This window comes from Oncorhynchus gorbuscha, unplaced genomic scaffold (assembly GCF_021184085.1).
Source record: "Oncorhynchus gorbuscha isolate QuinsamMale2020 ecotype Even-year unplaced genomic scaffold, OgorEven_v1.0 Un_scaffold_1409, whole genome shotgun sequence".
Taxonomy (NCBI): domain Eukaryota; kingdom Metazoa; phylum Chordata; class Actinopteri; order Salmoniformes; family Salmonidae; genus Oncorhynchus; species Oncorhynchus gorbuscha.
Genome location: NW_025746195.1, coordinates 111,600 through 130,687, shown reverse-complemented (window position 1 = coordinate 130,687; position 19,088 = coordinate 111,600). Strand labels below are relative to the sequence as shown.

At 44.4% G+C, this 19,088-nt stretch overlaps 1 protein-coding gene across 1 annotated transcript; it reads right to left on the bottom strand.

The window, feature by feature from the left end:
• Positions 1-3,485: 3,485 nt before the first annotated feature.
• Positions 3,486-6,540, bottom strand: LOC124022745 (ladderlectin-like). The gene is made up of 6 exons (XM_046337434.1): positions 6,468-6,540; positions 5,869-5,956; positions 5,412-5,527; positions 4,908-5,099; positions 3,808-3,922; positions 3,486-3,696 (listed from the first exon to the last, which is right to left on the bottom strand). Exons 1-6 carry the CDS (start codon positions 6,480-6,482, stop codon positions 3,605-3,607), a joined length of 618 nt encoding a protein of 205 aa, XP_046193390.1. The 5' UTR covers positions 6,483-6,540; the 3' UTR covers positions 3,486-3,604.
• Positions 6,541-19,088: the final 12,548 nt, after the last annotated feature.

Genomic DNA, 19,088 nt, shown 5'->3' with positions numbered 1-19,088 from the left:
CTGAAGCTGGGCTTGTAGCACAGCTATCCTCGCCATAAGGAGAGTACAGCGACTACAATTAGAAGGCATCATGTTAATGTTACTACTTAGCTTCGGCTGTTGGAGGTCCTGACGAATCGTGTCCAGATAAAGCGTCCGGAGTGAAAAAGTAGAGGAAAAAAATATATATATATGAACGGTAATTAAAAAGTGAAAACCGTAAAGTTGTCAGGTAGCAAAATAGGTTGGCAACAAAACGCACAGCAACTCGAAAACAAGCCTGCAAGTTGTGACCGGAAATGACGTCAAATGATAGCAGTAGTCACCTACTGGTTCACAGAAGGGGATTTAGAGCTAAGCACGTACTCTTCTTTCCCTTACTGACCCTAATGGGTATTGCCTACACCCACTTGGTAAAGTGACAGCCTTCAGTTCAATACCATGATCACGGTGATGTAATTATACTAGCTAGCTGTGCACGGAGGGAGTAAACACGTCACACTGCGCATCATGGGATTCCATATGTAATGCATTTCTAAAGCCCTTTTTAGGTCAGATTTCACACAAAGTGCTTCTACAGAAAACCAGCTTAGAACCCCAAACATCAAGCAATACAGATGTAGAAGCACGGTGATCCGCAGGCAGAACAGTTGAAACCAGTCTAATAGATTTGGCTCTAATAAATTCCATCTTGTACTCACACGTCTATACCCAGCGAGAGTTTGGAAATGCAAAGCTACATTCTGGGATTCGAACCACCAAACGGCTGCCCCACTTCTTGGTATGTGTTATTTCTTACATTGTTACCCCAGGAAATCTGAAGTTTTATTACATGCAGCCGGGAGGAACTATTGGATATAAGAGCAACGTCAACTCCCCAACATTACGACTTTCCCAAAACGGCTCCTCTGTTTGGTCCACCACCCAGGACAATGGATCGGATCCCAGCCGGCGACCCAAAACAACGGCGCCGTAGAAGGGGCAGACGGAGCGGTCTTCTGGTCAAATCGTGCACCCGCTTCCGAGCATACTACTCGCCAATGTCCAGTCTCTTGACAACATGGTAGACGAAATCCGAGCAAGAGTCGGTACAGCCACCTGGTTTCTGCAAACATCTCTCTGGCAAGAAGAAGGGCGGGGGTGTATGCCTTATGATTAACGAGACGTGGTGTGATCATTACATACAGGAACTCAAGTCCTTTTGTTCACCAATCAAATGCCAACCGCATTATCTACCAAGAGAATTCTCTTCGATACCCCACCCAAGTAGACACATCGACAGCCTTGAAAGAACTTCATTGGACTCCATGTAAACTGGAAACCACATATCCTGAGGCTGCAGTTATAGTAGCTGGGGATTTTAACAAGGCTAATCTGAAACCAAGGCTCCCTAAATGTTATTAGCATATCAAATGCGCGACCCGGGCTGGCAAAACCCTGGATCATTTCTATTCTAACTTCCGCGACGCATACAAAGCCCTCACCCGCCCTCATTTTGGAAAATCTGACCACGACTCCATTTTGGTGCTGCCAGCCTATAGACAGAAACGCCCGTGCTCAGGTCTGTTCAAAGCTGGTCCGACCAATCAGATTCCACGCATTCGCGCAAAACTGAAAGCGCGAACCACTGCTTTTAAATCTGGGCAAGGCGACCGGAAACATGACCGAATACAGTGTAGCTATTCCCGCCGCAAGGCAAACAAGCTAAGCGTCAGTATAGAGACAAAGTAGAGTCGCAATTCAACGGCTCAGACACGAGAGGTATGTGGCAGGGGCTACAGTCAATCACTGACTACAAAAACAAAACCGGCTCCGTCGCGAACCACGGTGTCTTGCTCCGAGACAAACAACTGCTTTGCTCGCTTTGAGGACAATACAGTGCCACCGACACGGCCCGCTCCCAAAACCTGCGGGCTCTCCTTCACCGCAGCCAACGTGAGTAAAACACTTAAACGTATTACCAGGCCAGACGGCATCCCTAGCCGCGTCCTCAGAGCATGCGCAGACCAGCTGGCTAGTGTGTTCACGGACATATTCAAGCAATCCTTTCCATGTCTGCTGTGCCCACATGCGTCAAGAGGGCCACCATTGTTTCTGTTCCCAAGAAAGCTAAGGTAACTGAGCTAAATGTCTATCGCCCCGTAGCACTCACTTGCGTCATCAGCTTTGAGAGACTAGTCAACGACCATATCACCTCCACTCCAATAGGTTCAGACCCTGGGCCTCGACCCAACCCTGTGCAACTGGGTCCTGGACTTCCTGACGGGCTGCCACCAGGTGGTGAGGGTAGGAAACAACTTCTCCACCCCACTGATCCTCAACACTGGGGCCCCACAAGGGTGCGTTCTCAGCCCTCTCCTGTACGCCCTGTTCACCCATGACTGCGTGGCCATGCACGCCTCCAACTCAAGTTTGTAGACAACACTACAGTGGTAGGCTTGATTACCAACAACGAGACTGCCTACAGGAAGGTGGTGAGGGCCCTCGGAGTGTGGTGTCAGGAAAATAACCTCAGTCAACAAAAAAGGAGATGATCGGTGACATCAGAAAACAGAGGGAGCAGCCCCCTATCCACATCGACGGAACGGTAGTGGAAAGTTCCTCGGCGGACACATTACGGACAAACTGAAATGATCCACACAGGCGGCACAACAGCGCCTCTTCAACCTCGGGAGGCTGAAGAAACTGCTTGTCACCAGAAACTCACTTTTACAGACGCACAAGCGACAGCATCCTGTATCGCCGCCTGGTACGGCAACTGCGCCGCCCATAAACGTAAGGCTCTCCAGAGGGGGCAACCTATCTGCCCTCCAGGACACCTACACCACCCCATGTCACAGGCAGGCCAAAAAGATCAAGGACAACCTGTTCACCCCACTATCATCCAGAAGGAGAGGTCAGTACAGGTGCATCAAAGCGGGGACAGAGACTGACAACCAGCTTCTCTCTCAAGGCCATCACTTTTAAACAGCCATCACTAACATTGAGTGGCTGCTGCCAACCTCTAGCCACTTTATATAATGTTTACATACCCGACATTATACTCAGGTATATACACTACTCTAAACCATTTTCTGCATCTTGCCTATGCCGGTCGGCCATCCATATTTTTTATGTACATATGCAAAATTGTTAGATATTACTGCATGGTCAGAACTAGAAGCACAAGCATTTCTCGACACTCACATTAGCATCTGCTAACCATGTGTATGTGACAAATAAAATTGATAGGGAACAGATGGGGTAGGGAAATGTAACACTTAAAATTCACAGAAGGTTCTCTGGCAACAGCATGATCATTTTCTACTTATTTTAAAACTATATACACACTGTTCATTTACGTTAATGTTTGCAGAGTAAGACAACTTTTTGGGTCCTAAGAGAATTCTATTCTTCAAGAAACAATGGATCAACAATATCAAAGAATTTAAATGCCCACTGAACAGACACCCAGACTGCATCTTCAAGAAACAAAGTGAAGCAGTGTTTAATAACCACTCACAAGATTAAATACGTACACCCGTTTTATTGACAACAAGCTACAATAGTTACACAACAAGTCAAACATATTTTAACATGAAACATTTGCAGTTAGGATGCTGACACCAGAGTAGCATTTTTGGTTTCAATTGACAGTTTGAAGGATTAAACAGGTTCTTATGGAGCACACGGAGGGATAGCTCTCTCCACATGATTCATCGTTCCAGCCGTTTTCAGCTTAAGAGGAAACACGAAATAGAAATTACCTCGATGTACACACGAAAAGTAGGTCACATTTATTTCTTAAACTTACTCAAAAAAAGTTTAATTTGATGAATGATAATGTACCTCCAAAGTTGATCTGAATACATGGCTCTCTGCGACCATTGTGGTTATTCGGCTCCCCTTCAGCCCAGCTCTGGTGATCAAATTTGGAGCCGTCACTCCAGAACCATAGCCTGTCCTGTGTGGAAGTAGTGAGATCTCAGTATCAAATGTTACATGTGCTTGCTGAACAATTTCTAAAATACAACACTCATGGTCTTTCCTCCAACAAAACAGTAAAAGCCACCACTACCAAAACATGCAGACTGACAATGGAACTGTTGGGTGAGAAAAAAAAATACACAAGTGTTGATACTACAGCCACATTTCTAGAAATCCCCAAAATAGAAAAAGACAGCTAGTAAGTTGTTTCTGCGCCATAGCAAAGAGGAAGAGGCGAAGCGAGAAGGATAACAAAGCCCAAAATCTGCCTTCAAGCGGGTAGCGTTTTTCCTGGTCACCAAGCAACTCGTTTTTGTATGGCCGTCAATTTCATTAACGAAAAACATAATGGCTTATTTGAGCAAATATACGTTTTGTAATGCTTAGGTTGTTACGAGTACTGATACAAGTAGCACACATGACATGCCAGAAACTGAGAAAAAACATTTCTCGGAGTTGTGCCTGTCCCTCGAATCTGACCGACATTGCAGACTCTTCACATCGTTAGAGGCCAATGGAGTATCTGGTTCATCTAATGGATCAGATGTGGCAATTGCTCTGGATATTTCGAGATGCTCAACTCAAATCTAGACCTACAACCAACAGTATTTATTTTGCTTTTGACAATTACTTCACACGAGGCATAGGTCACATGCCTAAATACTTAAAATGACATTAATATCAGTTTAAAGAGATGACATTGGTTAAAAGGTCGGCAAGTAACTTCATGCCTACTGTGCCAAAGCAATTTACAGTTATTAAAATGGGAGTGTGGATATAATGGTAATATCCAAATTCCACGTAGAACTCGAGTTGCGAATGTCAATCTTTCCTCTGCGGTACCTCAAACTGTGGTCATTACCAGCTGAGAAACTGGAGAGTTGATTACTCCTGGCACAGAGTTGTCTGACCAGTGTCTTAACACCTACTCCGAGCTGATGGTTTTATTAGTCTTAAGTCACCTTTTCCACCTTTGCTTGAACAGCATCAAATCCGCCAATCCAGGTAAGAGGGAAACTGCCAGTCGTGATCAACACCACCGCCTGTACAAATTGGGACTCTTCATAGCTGTGCACAGATGCCAGGTTTGCGCCAAGGTACTTTACAGTGTTGTACACAGGCTTCAGTTTTTCTCCAAGTAACTGACAGTGGCGCTAGAGCAAGCAGTACACAGAGACAAAGACATGTCATAATGGAAGTATTAGTCAGTTGTCCAGTCTGAGAATTTGTCTTCTGGACTCTCAAAATAGGAATTAGTTCATCTCAGTCTTAACCCATGCCTTGAGGGTTCTAATATACAAGAGGGCCCAACTCCACACAATATTGAAAAGCCTATAGAAAATTGCAATTACTGCATATTAAGGGGAGGTTCAGTATTTTACATGAGGCGCCTGTTAAAATAAGGCCAAAGCACCTTAAACTCAAAATACTAAGTTGACTTCAATTGTAGAAAGCAAGCATTATACCTCCGCATTGGGCCATGTCCTTGCCGTTTTGACAAACATGAAGCAGCGTGAATTAAAATGGAACCAGCCTCTGGGGCATGGGTTTCTTTGGTCTGCTGCAAATGTCACCAAATCATCTGAAAGTAGAAGACAGGGAGGGTTCCGAAATTGCAGCAGACTTTAAAGGATAGTCCAGACTGACCCTTGCATCAAAAATAACATTTGGAGATCAGTCATACCACACTACAACAAAACATACACAATCAATGATGTAAAGCACAAACTCATTCCACAGAGCACAGAGTGTCTACAGGTTTTCGCTCCTCCCTCGATTGATCAATTTAGGTCACTAATTAGTAAGGAACTCCCCTCACCTGGTTGTCTAGGTCTTCATTGAAAGGTAAGCCAACTGCAGATGCAAGAGACTCCGTGGAATGCGTTTGACACTCGTGATGTAAAGTGTGAGGCTGACTCTTACTTGCTATGCGCGCAGTCATTCTGTCGCCCAGTGTAAAGGCAGCGCAGAGAAGCAGTAGAAGGGTCAACATCGCCATGGTGATAGTCTCCTGAGAGACACACACACACACACACGAGATAAGCCATCAGTGTTTCCCCAACCTCTCCTCGAGTACCCCAGCAAGTCCACTTAACACATTCAACTAATGAAGGGCTAAGGAATACCAGTCATCATCTCTTCCACCACAGAGTAGATTAGCCTGGCACACGGGAATAAGGAGAAGTCTATGCTCTTGGTTTCTCCCCAAAACAGCACCCTAGACATGGTTTTAAATGTGACGTTTTAAGCCAATAGTTGACTAACCAGAGGTGGGATAACGTCAAGTTGCGTTGATTTAGTAACTTGCAGTGTCTAATACTCGAGATTTGTTTGACAGTTGAACACGTGAAAAAATATTTACTACTACTATGACCTGTTGGAGACCCCTGCCCTATGTAACGCACCACATTTGAATAGGGTCACATATGCCCAATGGGTCCTGGTCAAAAGTAGTGCACCACATAGGTTACCATTTGGGATGAAAGCAGATACAGCACTAGATGACTATGTTGAACTCTCACCTGTAGTCTGGTCATGTCAGCGCTCTGTTTGTGAGATGGGTTCTACTGCTTCCTGCTCTCCTTTTTTAAGGACCCATCCAGTCAGACCCCTCCCTCTCTCATCCTTTAACCGGTCAAATAATCAACTAATCATCAAGCTTTTATCATTTGAATCAGCTGTGTTGTGTTAGGGCAAAAACCAAAACGTGTAGCCACCGGAAGAAGTTTGCTGGTGCAGGGTACTTTTAATGAATGCTATTTTCAATTGGGGTGCTGGAAAAATATCTTTGCCTGTGCTACAGGCACTCTATTGGTCCACTATTATAGCACAACTTTTGTGAAAATGTAACAAATCTATAAAAAGTTAACATATATATATATTGGACACACATACTCATTCAAGGCTTTTTCTTTATTTTCACTATTTTCTTTGTAGAATAATAGTGAAGACATCAAAACTGTGAAATAACAAATGAAGGCCTGATTCACACAGTCTCTGAACAGTTGATGTTGAGATGTGTCTGTTACTTGAACTCTGTGAAGCATTTATTTGGGCTGCCATTTCTTTTCTTTTCTTTTTTAAATGTAACCTTTATTTAACCAGGTAGGCAAGTTGAAAACAAGTTCTCATTCACAATTGCGACCTGGCCAAGATAAAGCAAAGCAGTTTGACACATACAGCGGAGCAAAATTTGCAAATAAATTCATTAAAAATCCTACAATGTGATTTTCTGGATTTTTTTCTTCTCATTTTGTCTGTCATCGTTGATGACATTGCCGAAGTCCAGGATTAGTAGGATGGTCAGTTTTACAAGGGTATGTTTGGCAGCATGAGTGAAGGATGCTTTGTTGTGAAATAGGAAGCCAATTCTAGATTTAACTTTGGATTGGAGATGTTTGATGTGGGTCTGCAAGGAGACTTTACAGTCTAACCAGACACCGAGGTATTTGTAGTTGTCCACGTATTCTAAGTCAGAACCGTCCAGAGTAGTGATGTCTGTAGGTCTGTAGCAGTTTGGGTCAAGAGTGTGTCCCCCTTTGAAGAGGGGGATGACCGCAGCTGTTTTCCAATCTTTGGGAATCTCAGATGACACGAAAGAGAGGTTGAACAGGCTAGTAATAGGGGTGGCAACAATTTCTGCAGATCATTTTAGAAAGAAAGGGTCCAGATTGTCTAGCCCGGCTGATTTATAGGGGTCCAGATGTTGCAGCTCTTTCAGAACATCAGCTGACTGGATTTGGGAGAAGGAGAAATGGGGAAGGCTTGGGCGAGTTGCTGTGGGGGTGCAGTGCTGTTGACCGGGGTAGGGGTAGCCAGGTGGAAAGCATGGCCAGCCGTAGAAAAATGCTTATTGAAATTCTCAATTATAGTGGATTTATCAGTGGTCACAGTGTTTCCTATCTTCAGTGCAGTGGGCAGCTGGGAGGAGGTGTTCTTATTCTCCATGGACTTTACAGTGTCCCAGAACGTTTTGGAGTTAGTGTTGCAGGAAGCAAATTTCTGCTTGAAAAAGCTAGCCTTGGCTTTTCAAACTGCCTGTGTATAATGGTTTCTAGCTTCCCTGAAAAGCTACATATCACGGGGCTGTTCGATGCTAATGCGGAAAGCCATAGGATGTTTTTGTGTTGGTTAAGCGCAGTCAGGTCTGGGGAGAACCAAGGGCTATATCAGTTCCTGGTTCTAAATTTCTTGAACGGGGCATGCTTATTTTAGATGGTTAGGAAGACATTTAAAAAAATAACCTGGCATGATGAGATCCATATCCTTCCAGGATACCCCGGCCAGGTCGATTAGAAAGGCCTGCTCGCTGAAGTGTTTCAGGGAGTGTTTGACAGTGATGAGTGGAGGTCGTTTGACCGCTGACCCATTATGGATGCAGGCAATGAGGCAGTGATCGCTGAGATCTTGGTTGAAGACAGCAGAGGTGTATTTGGAGGGCAAGTTGGTTTGGATGATATCTATGATGGTGCCCGTGTTTACGGCTTTGGGGGGGTACCTGGTAGGTTCATTGATCATTTGTGTGAGATTGAGGGCATCAAGCTTAGATTGTAGGATGGCTGGGGTGTTAAGCATGTTCCAGTTTAGGTCGCCTAGCAGAACGAGCTCTGAAGATAGATGGGGGGCAATCAGTTCACATATGGTGTCCAGAGCACAGCTGGGGGCAGAGGGTGGTCTATAGCAGGCGGCAACGGTGAGAGACTTGATTTTAGAGAGGTGGATTTTTTAAAGTAGAAGTTCAAATTGTTTGGGTACAGACCTGGATAGTAGGACAGAACTCTGCTTTGCATTAGATTGCAACACTGCCCCCTTTGGCAGTTCTATCTTGTCTGAAAATGTTGTAGTTCGGGATGAAAATTTCAGAATTGTTGGTGGTCTTCCTAAGCCAGGATTCAGACACAGCTAGAACATCCGGGTTGGCAGAGTGTGCTAAAGCAGTGAATAAAACAAACTTAGGGAGGAGGCTTCTAATGTTAACATGCATGAAACCCAGGCTATAACGGTTACAGAAGTCATCAAAAGTGAGCGCCTGGGGAATAGGAGTGGAGCTAGGCACTGCAGGGCCTGGATTCACCTCTACATCACCAGAGGAAAAGAGGAGGATAAGGGTATGGCTAAAAGCAATGACAATTGGTCGTCTAGAACGTCTGGAACAGAGAGTAAAAGGAGGTTTCTGGGGGCGATGAAATAGCTTCAAGGTATAATGTACAGACAAAGGTATGGTAGGATGTGAATACAGTGGAGGTAAACCTAGGTATTGAGTGATGATGAGAGAGATATTGTCTCTAGAAACATCATTGACACCAGGAGATGTCATTGCATGTGTGGGTGGTGGAACTAAATGGTTGGATAAGGTATAGTGAGCATGACTGGAGGCTCTACAGTGAAATAAGCCAATAAACACTAACCAGAACAGCAATGGACAAGGCATATGGACATTAAGGAGAGGCATGCTTAGTCGAGTGATCAAAAAGGTTCAGTGAGTATTTATTTATTTATTTTCATTTTACCTTTATTTAACCAGGCAAGTCAGTTAAGAACAAATTCTTATTTTCAATGACGGCCTAGGAACAGTGGGTTAACTGTCTGTTCAGGGGCAGAACGACAGATTTGCAACCCAACGCTCTCTAACCACTAGGCTACCCTGCCGCCACTGCAGGGTAGTAAGGTTGGTTGGGGTCACGGCGATTCAGACAGCTAGCCGGGCCATCGGTAGCAAGCTAGCATAGGATGGAGGTCTGTTTTTAGCCACCTCGTGCGTTTCCGTCGGTAGGATTAGTGGGGTTCCGTGTGGTAGAGGGGATCAATCCAATTCGCAAAAAAAATTGATACAGTTATAGAGGCCCAAGAAAAAAGAAAATAATTGTCCGACAGATCTTTTCAGATAGCAGCCGATAAGACAGCTAACGATTAGCGGACCGCAGATGGGCGTTCAGATAACGACGCGACGGAGGAGCCAGCTGGATAACTCCCTCGGGCAGATAACATCAGAAGTCCAGTTGTGATGTCCCGGTGGGGCAGTAAAACGGGTCCGGATAGGTGATTGTAGCCCAGGAGTGGCTGATGGAACTCTTCAGCTGGCTAGCTCCGGAATAATTGATGTTTGCTCCGGGATCGAAGTAAGCCGATAGTCACACGGATAGCAGCTAGCTAGCTGCGAGATCCAGGTATAAATGTCCAGAGCTTGCGATTGAAATCCGGGAACATGGAGAGAAAAATAGGTCCGGTGTGTTCCGGTCCGAGCCGCTCCGTACAAAACTGGCGATAGATTTTCGAGCTAAAGGATAGCTGATGAACACAAACCGTGGTTAGCTTAATACTAACGATTAGCCAGTAAAGAAGCTAACTAGCTTCTGGCTAGCTTCTGGCTAGCTTCTGGTTAGCTTCTATGGTGGATTACAGATGAGGGAAATAATACTTTCTTTTATTTTTATAAATTGGTGAGGCGGGTTGCAGGAGAGTGTTTTGAAGTTGAGTTTATGGAAAAGAAAAAATATATATAAAAAGGTAAGCGAAGAAAATTGTAAATATATATATATATATACGGGACACGACAAGACGAAGACAAAAGACGTCTGACCGCTATGCCATCTTGGTGACAGTGTGAGGCTGGTAACTCTAATGAACTTATCCTCTACAGCAAAGGTAACTCTGGGTCTTCCTTTCCTGTGGCGGTCCTCAGGAGAGCCAGTTTCATCATAGCGCTTGATGGTTTTTGCGACTGCAATTGAAGAAACTTTCAATGTTCTTGAAATGTTCCTCATTGACTGACCTTCATGTCTTAAAGCAATGATGGACTGTCATTTCTCTTTGCTTATTTGAGCTGTTCTTGTCAAATAAATGGTCTTTTACCAAATAGGGCTATCTTCTGTATACCACCCCTACCTTGCCACAACACAACTGACTGGCTCAACACATTAAGAAGGAATGAAATTCAACAAATTCAGTTTTAACAAGGCACACCTGTTAACTGATTGCATTCCAGGTGACTACATCATGAATCTGGATATGAGAATGCCAAGAGCGTGCAAAGCTGTCAAGGCAAAGGGTGGCTACTTTGAAGAATCTCAAATATAAAAATATTTTGATTTGATTAACACTTCTTTGGTTACTACATGATTCCATATGTGTTATGTCATAATTTTGATGTCTATTATTCTACAATGTAGAAAATAGTAAAGAATAAAGAAAAACCCTGGAATGAGTAGGTGTGTCCAAACTTTTGACTGCTGCTATATATATGTATGGTCTTTACTTGTCAGTGTTCCAAATGGGGACCTTATTTGTATTTTGACCTAAACATGCAAATACAATCAGATATAATTAATAGCAAGCAGTGCACTGGGTTAGTCAGATTTGATTGAATATAACAGAACAGATGAACTGGCGCGACACTCACTCTCATGGGATGGGTTGCCAAAAAGAACTAACTGAAAGCCACACTCCCAGATCTGTTTATGCTATTCTGTCAATGCTATCACTGTTTTGGTTTACAGCAAAAATACAGTTGAAGTGCAGCTGATATTTTGATGCTTCTATATCCCTGGATATCACCTGCAGGAATAAGTTAAGCTCATTCCTACCCTGCTCCTGTATTTTATTCCAAACATCGACCAGTAGCATTGAGATGATAGAATTTTCCTTTGGAAAAATTTGAGGCTTTTTGACACTGGCTTGAGCGGGTCTTAGCAGAGTATGTGTATATAAGCATCAACAAGCCTTGTTACCATATACCCTTTGAGAATGAATGAACAAATTGTTACTTCACACAAACATATGTACCAGATTCCTTTTTGAAATTCATTTGGGTAGTTTTCTTTGCACATTGGAGGACCCCTGCAAAACCAAGCGTGATGTAATAGCAATGATGTCATGTGTGCTATCCACATCCTGGTGCTGAACTGTGAAACGTCATGCGGTGCTGAACAATTTGAATCAGCTTGGCTCGTGTCTTGTGGAATCAAAACTGATACATTAATGAAATCGTTGCACTAAATGAATTATTTGGAAACTAGAATCTGATTAAGGGAAAGTTACACACTTTTTTCCGTGAGCGCAATCAACAACCTATTTGTGCATGCCCAACGGAATGAACATTGTGGTGCGGGGACTGCCATATTGTGTCATCATTTTGCCATAAGTTGTAGAGAAATGTTTGCGGTTTTAAAGCCAATTTCCAGTAATTGTACACATTTTGCTATATGAGTGAGTGACTAATACATTCAATGGGGGCCTGTCGTGCCAAATACTGTCCCCCACTGCGTCACAATGGGATTCGATCGACAATATTAGTGTCCATTGCTATATCGACGGAGTGATTAGAATTTGGTGCAGTGTTACAAGGGAGATATGTACTTCAACACTTTTGGAAGGTATAATGGAAATTGATGTAAAAAATATATCACTAGCCACTTTAAACACTCAAACAGACTCCAAACTCTCCAAAATGGCCAAGACCAGAGAGCTGTGTAAGGACATCAGGGATAATTGTAGACCTGCACAAGGCTGTGATGGCCTACAGGACAATAGGCAAGCAGCTTGGTGAGAAGGCAACAACTGTTGGCGCAATTATTAGAAAATGGAAGAAGTTCAAGATGACGGTCTATCACCCTCGGTCTGGGGCATCAATGATCATGAGGAAGGTGAGGGATCAGCCCAGAACTACACGGCAGGACCTGGTCAATGACCTGAAGAGAGCTGGGACCACAGTCTCAAAGAAAACCATTAGTAACACACTACGCCGTCATGGATTAAAATCCTGCAGCGCACGCAAGGTCCTCCTGCTCAAGCCAGCGCATGTCCAGGCCCGTCTGAAGTTTGCCAATGACCATCTGGATGATCTAGAGGAGGAATGGGAGAAGGTCATGTGGTCTGATGAGACAAAAATAGAGCTTTTTGGTCTAAACTCCACTCGCCGTGTTTAGAGGAAGAAGAAGGATGAGTACAACCCCAAGAACACCACCCCAACCGTGAAGCATGGAGGTGGAAACATCATTCTTTGGGGATGCTTTTCTGAAAAGGGGACATGACGACTGCACCGGATTGAGGGGAGGATGGATGGGGCTATGTATCGCGAGATCTTGGCCAACAACCTCCTTCTCTTAGTAAGGGGCTCAGTAAGGGCTGGGTCTTCCAGCATGACAACGACCCGACACACACAGCCAGGGCAACTAAGGAGTGGCTCCGTAACATGTTGACAGAAACGAGGTAAAACTGATTTAAGTTTCCCTGCATTAAAGTCCCCGGCTACTAGGAGCGCAGCCTCTGGATGAGCATTTTCTTGCTTGCTTAAGGTGGAATACATCTCATTCAATCCTATCTTGGTGCCAGCCTCTGACTGTGGTGGTATGTAAACAGCTACAAAGAATATAGATGAAAACTCTCTCGGCAGGTAATGTGGTCTGCCGCTTATCATGAGAAACTCTACCTTAGGCGAGCAATGGCTCGAGACTTCCTTAGATATTGTGCACCAGCTGTTGTTTACAAAAATGTTGCCGCTGTTCTATCCTGCCAGTACATTGTACAACCAGCCAGCTTTACAAAAATACATTAGACCGCCGCCCCTTGTCTTTCCAGATGCCAGCTGTTCTATCCTGCCAGTACATTGTACAACCAGCCAGCTATGTTGTATGTTGATATTGTCCTTGTTCAGCCACGACTCTGTGAAGCTTAAGATGTTACAGTTTTTAATGTCCGTTGGTAGTTTAATCCTCCCAATAACTTGTCCATTTTATTGTCCAAAGGTTGCATGTTTGCGAGCAGAATTGAGGAGAGTGGGGGTTTATTCAATCGCCCCTACTCCTCAGAAGGCAGCCCGCCCTCCAGCCTCTCTTTCTCCGCCTCTTCACACAGATCACTGGGGTCGTGGCCTGTTCCCGAGGGAGCCGTACATCCTCCGCCTTGGGCTCGTCAGAGTAGCGGAAGAAGAAAAAGATTCTGCGAGTCCATGGTGAGTAATCGCAGTCCTGAAGTCAATAACTTATTTTCGGTCATAAGAATTTTTGGACAACGTTACGTTCAAAAATTGTTTACATTTTTTATTAAAGTTACAAACAATGCAGATAAACGAACGAAAAACAATCTGTTGGGGGCACGTAAAACGTATGCCTTCTGCTCCGGCACCATTTTGATCAAACTTAACAAATGTGATCTCAGGCCAATTTATTGCTGTGACCATACCTGGTTAAAAGGAAGTTAAATATTTAGGAATTGTTATCACTAGAAACGTTCCAGATAGAGAATCTTTAAACATCGATAATAGGACTCATTCCATGAGAGCTTCATTAAGTCAGTGGCTGCAACGTGATATCTAAATTCCGGGTCGTATTCTTTGTCCAAGACAGATGGTTTATTTAGAATCATTTACCCAAGTCAGTCCCTTTTTCTTTCTTCGAGTAACACAAAAATGTCAATTGTTTGGAGGAATAAAATGCATTATATTCAGAAATCACAATTAGGGAAAGACTACGATCGTGGAGGTTTACAGGCTGTTGATTTTGAGTCGTTAGTGGGTGCTTTTAGAATTAACTGGTTGAAATTGTCTATCTAATCCTAGCTCTATGTGGTATCATAAACAGTCAGTTTAATAAACTTGGACTTGAAATCCTAATGAAATATGATTTCATTCTTATAATTACCTGTGAAATTGTCTGAGTTTCACCAGCAAATGTTATTTTTCTAGAAAATGATATTCAAGCATAATTTTTCCCCCAACAAAACATTGACTTGGAATAAGAGTTAATCAAATTAATAGGAATTCCATTTTCAAAGGCCTTTGGTTTGACAAGGGTATTCATTTTTCACGTGATTTGGTAGACAACACTGGGGAGTTTGACGTTTGATGAGTTCCTCGATAAATCTCAGGTTAATATTACTCAGAGAAAATACATGGTTTGCAAAGAAATTTAACTTCCTTTACTATGACTTAACACTGAGGTTCTCTTTTTCCAAGTTAACAAATGAATGACTTGAATATTTTGGATTTACAAAAATGCAACAATAAGTGGAAGTGATTGGCAATTAAGTCATTTTGGGTGATTATAATTCAACATATTGCTATGGAACTGACCAACCCATGCTATGGTCAAGAGACTACCTTGTCATGTTATCCCAAAAGTTTAAGAAACTCATTAAAATATTTTTCCCCATTTACCCTGTAAATGATATCTGGCACAAAAGGTTCTCTTCATTTTCCCCCATTGTATTCACAGACACGTCCCTGTATTGATGTGTAATAGTGTTGTTGCAATAAAGTTAATCAAGTGTTTGATACCATTCCAGACATGAACCATCCTCCCCTAAGCAGCCTCCGCTGAACTAGCTGGAGAGGAACCATGCTCTGAGGGGTTGTGCCGGGTGGAGATTAGAGTACATTGCCATTAAGGCCAGATCGTTCAAGTTGACCAGCACGGTCAAATAAGTGGTTGTAGAGGGTGCAACAGGTCAGCACATCAGGAGTAAACGTCAGTTGGCTTTTCATAGCCGAGCATTGAGGTCGAGAGAGACGAAAACAGCATGTCCGATGAACAGGTCCATGTTCCATATCCGCAGGCAGAACAATTGAAACCAGTTGGCTTTAATAAATACATCTTGTACGTACACACGTCTTTAACCAGCGAGTGTGGAAACGCAAAGCTACATTCTGGGATTCGAACCACCAAACAGCTGCCTCACTACATAGTCTACAGGGAACGGCTGAGGTAAGGAAATGTAACACTAATATTCAGACAGCACGCTGACATCCACGTGAAATGTTCTACTTTTAAAGCTACACAGGTTGTGGAGCAATAAACTCACCAAAAAAATACATCCCTTTTACAAGGACCATGTCTTTTGAAGAAAATTGGAAATTTACAAATTAACATCAGATCTTCATTGTAAAAGGTTTAAACACTTTCCCGGCGCTTGTTAATGACTTAATGAACATGCACCTGTGGAAAGGTCATTTGGACATTAACAGCTTACAGGCAAGTAAGGGCAGTCAGGAAAATGCACACTAAAGAGGCTTTTCTGACTCTGAAAGACAAGAAGCCCAGGGTCCCTACTCATCTGCATGAACGTGCCTTAGGCATGCTGCAAGGAGGCATTACGGAGACAGGACCGACAGCTGATCGTCCTTGCAGTGGCAGCCCACGGGTAACACCTGCGGGACAGGATGGCAACTGCCCAAGCTACACAAGGAAGGCACAATCCCTCCATCAGTGCTCAGACTGTCCGCAATAGGCTGAGAGGCGTGACAACGCCACCAGCCATACTGCTCGTTCTGAGTGTGATTTCCTGCAAATCAAATCAAATCAAATCAAATTTTATTTGTCACATACACATGGTTAGCAGATGTTAATGCGAGTGTAGCGAAATGCTTGTGCTTCTAGTTCCGACAATGCAGTGATAACCAACAAGTAATCTAACAATTCCAAAACTACTGTCTTATACACAGTGTAAGGGGATAAGGAACATGTACATAAGGATATATGAATGAGTGATGGTACAGAGCAGCATACAGTAGATGGTATCGAGTACAGTATATACATATGAGATGAGTGTGTAGACAAAGTAAACAAAGTGGCATAGTTAAAGTGGCTAGTGATACATGTGTTACATAAGGATGCAGTCGATGATGTAGAGTACAGTATATACATATGCATATGAGATGAATAATGTAGGGTAAGTAACATTATATAAGGTAGCATTGTTTAAAGTGGCTAGTGATATATTTACATCATTTCCCATCAATTCCCATTATTAAAATGGCTGGAGTTGGGTCAGTGTCAATGACAGTGTGTTGGCAGCAGCCACTCAGTGTTAGTGGTGGCTGTTTAACAGTCTGATGGCCTTGAGATAGAAGCTGTTTTTCAGTCTCTCGGTCCCAGCTTTGATGCACCTGTACTGACCTCGCCTTCTGGATGATAGCGGGGTGAACAGGCAGTGGTTCGGGTGGTTGATGTCCTTGATGATCTTTATGGCCTTCCTGTAACAACGGGTGGTGTAGGTGTCCTGGAGGGCAGGTAGTTTGCCCCCGGTGATGCGTTGTGCAGTCCTCACTACCCTCTGGAGAGCCTTACGGTTGAGGGCGGAGCAGTTGCCGTACCAGGCGGTGATACAGCCCGCCAGGATGCTCTCGATTGTGCATCTGTAGAAGTTTGTGAGTGCTTTTGGTGACAAGCCGAATTTCTTCAGCCTCCTGAGGTTGAATAGGCGCTGCTGCGCCTTCTTCACGACGCTGTCAGTGTGAGTGGACCAATTCAGTTTGTCTGTGATGTGTATGCCGAGGAACTTAAACTAGCTACCCTCTCCACTACTGTTCCATCGATGTGGATAGGGGGTGTTCCCTCTGCTGTTTCCTGAAGTCCACAATCATCTCCTTAGTTTTGTTGACGTTGAGTGTGAGGTTATTTTCCTGACACCACACTCCGAGGGCCCTCACCTCCTCCCTGTAGGCCGTCTCGTCGTTGTTGGTAATCAAGCCTACCACTGTTGTGTCGTCCGCAAACTTGATGATTGAGTTGGAGGCGTGCGTGGCCACGCAGTCGTGGGTGAACAGGGAGTACAGGAGAGGGCTCAGAACGCACCCTTGTGGGGCCCCCGTGTTGAGGATCAGCGGGGAGGAGATGTTGTTGCCTACCCTCACCACCTGGGGCGGCCCGTCAGGAAGTCCAGTACCCAGTTGCACAGGGCGGGGTCGAGACCCAGGGTCTCGAGCTTGATGACGAGCTTGGAGGGTACTATGGTGTTGAATGCCGAGCTGTAGTCGATGAACAGCATTCTCACATAGGTATTCCTCTTGTCCAGGTGGGTTAGGGCAGTGTGCAGTGTGGTTGAGATTGCATCGTCTGTGGACCTATTTGGGCGGTAAGCAAATTGGAGTGGGTCTAGGGTGTCAGGTAGGGTGGAGGTGATATGGTCCTTGACTAGTCTCTCAAAGCACTTCATGATGACGGAAGTGAGTGCTACGGGGCGGTAGTCGTTTAGCTCAGTTACCTTAGCTTTCTTGGGAACAGGAACAATGGTGGCCCTCTTGAAGCATGTGGGAACAGCAGACTGGTATAGGGATTGATTGAATATGTCCGTAAACACACCGGCCAGCTGGTCTGCGCATGCTCTGAGGGCGCGGCTGGGGATGCCGTCTGGGCCTGCAGCCTTGCGAGGGTTAACACGTTTAAATGTCTTACTCACCTCAGCTGCAGTGAAGGAGAGACCGCATGTTTCCGTTGCAGGCCGTGTCAGTGGCACTGTATTGTCCTCAAAGCGGGCAAAAAGTTATTTAATCTGCCTGGGAGCAAGACATCCTGGTCCGTGACTGGGCTGGATTTCATCTTGTAGTCCGTGATTGACTGTAGACCCTGCCACATGCCTCTTGTGTCTGAGCCATTGAATTGAGATTCCACTTTGTCTCTGTACTGACGCTTAGCTTGTTTAATAGCCTTACGGAGGGAATAGCTGCACTGTTTGTATTCAGTCATGTTGCCAGACACCTTGCCCTGATTAAAAGCAGTGGTTCGCGCTTTCAGTTTCACGCGAATGCTGCCATCAATCCACGGTTTCTGGTTAGGGAATGTTTTTATCGTTGCTATGGGAACGACATCTTCGACGCACGTTCTAATGAACTCGCACACCGAATCAGCGTATTCGTCAATATTCCCATCTGACGCAATACGAAACATGTCCCAGTCCACGTGATGGAAGCAGTCTTGGAGTGTAGAGTCAGCTTGGTCTGACCAGCGTTGGACAGACCTCAGCGTGGGAGCCTCTTGTTTTAATTTCTGCCTGTAGGCAGGGATCAGCAAAATGGAGTCGTGGTCAGCTTTCCCGAAAGGGGGGCGGGGCAGGGCCTTATATGCGTCGCGGAAGTTAGAGTAACAATGATCCAAGGTTTTACCACCCCTGGTTGCGCAATCGATATGCTGATAAAATTTAGGGAGTCGTTTTCAGATTGGCTTTGTTAAAATCCCCAGCTACAATGAATGCAGCCTCCGGATAAATGTTTTCCAGTTTGCAAAGAGTTAAATAAAGTTCGTTCAGAGCCATCGATGTGTCTGCTTGGGGGGGGATATATATGGCTGTGATTATAATCGAAGAGAATTCTCTTGGAAGATAATGCGGTCTACATTTGATTGTGAGGAATTCTAAATCAGGTGAACAGAAGG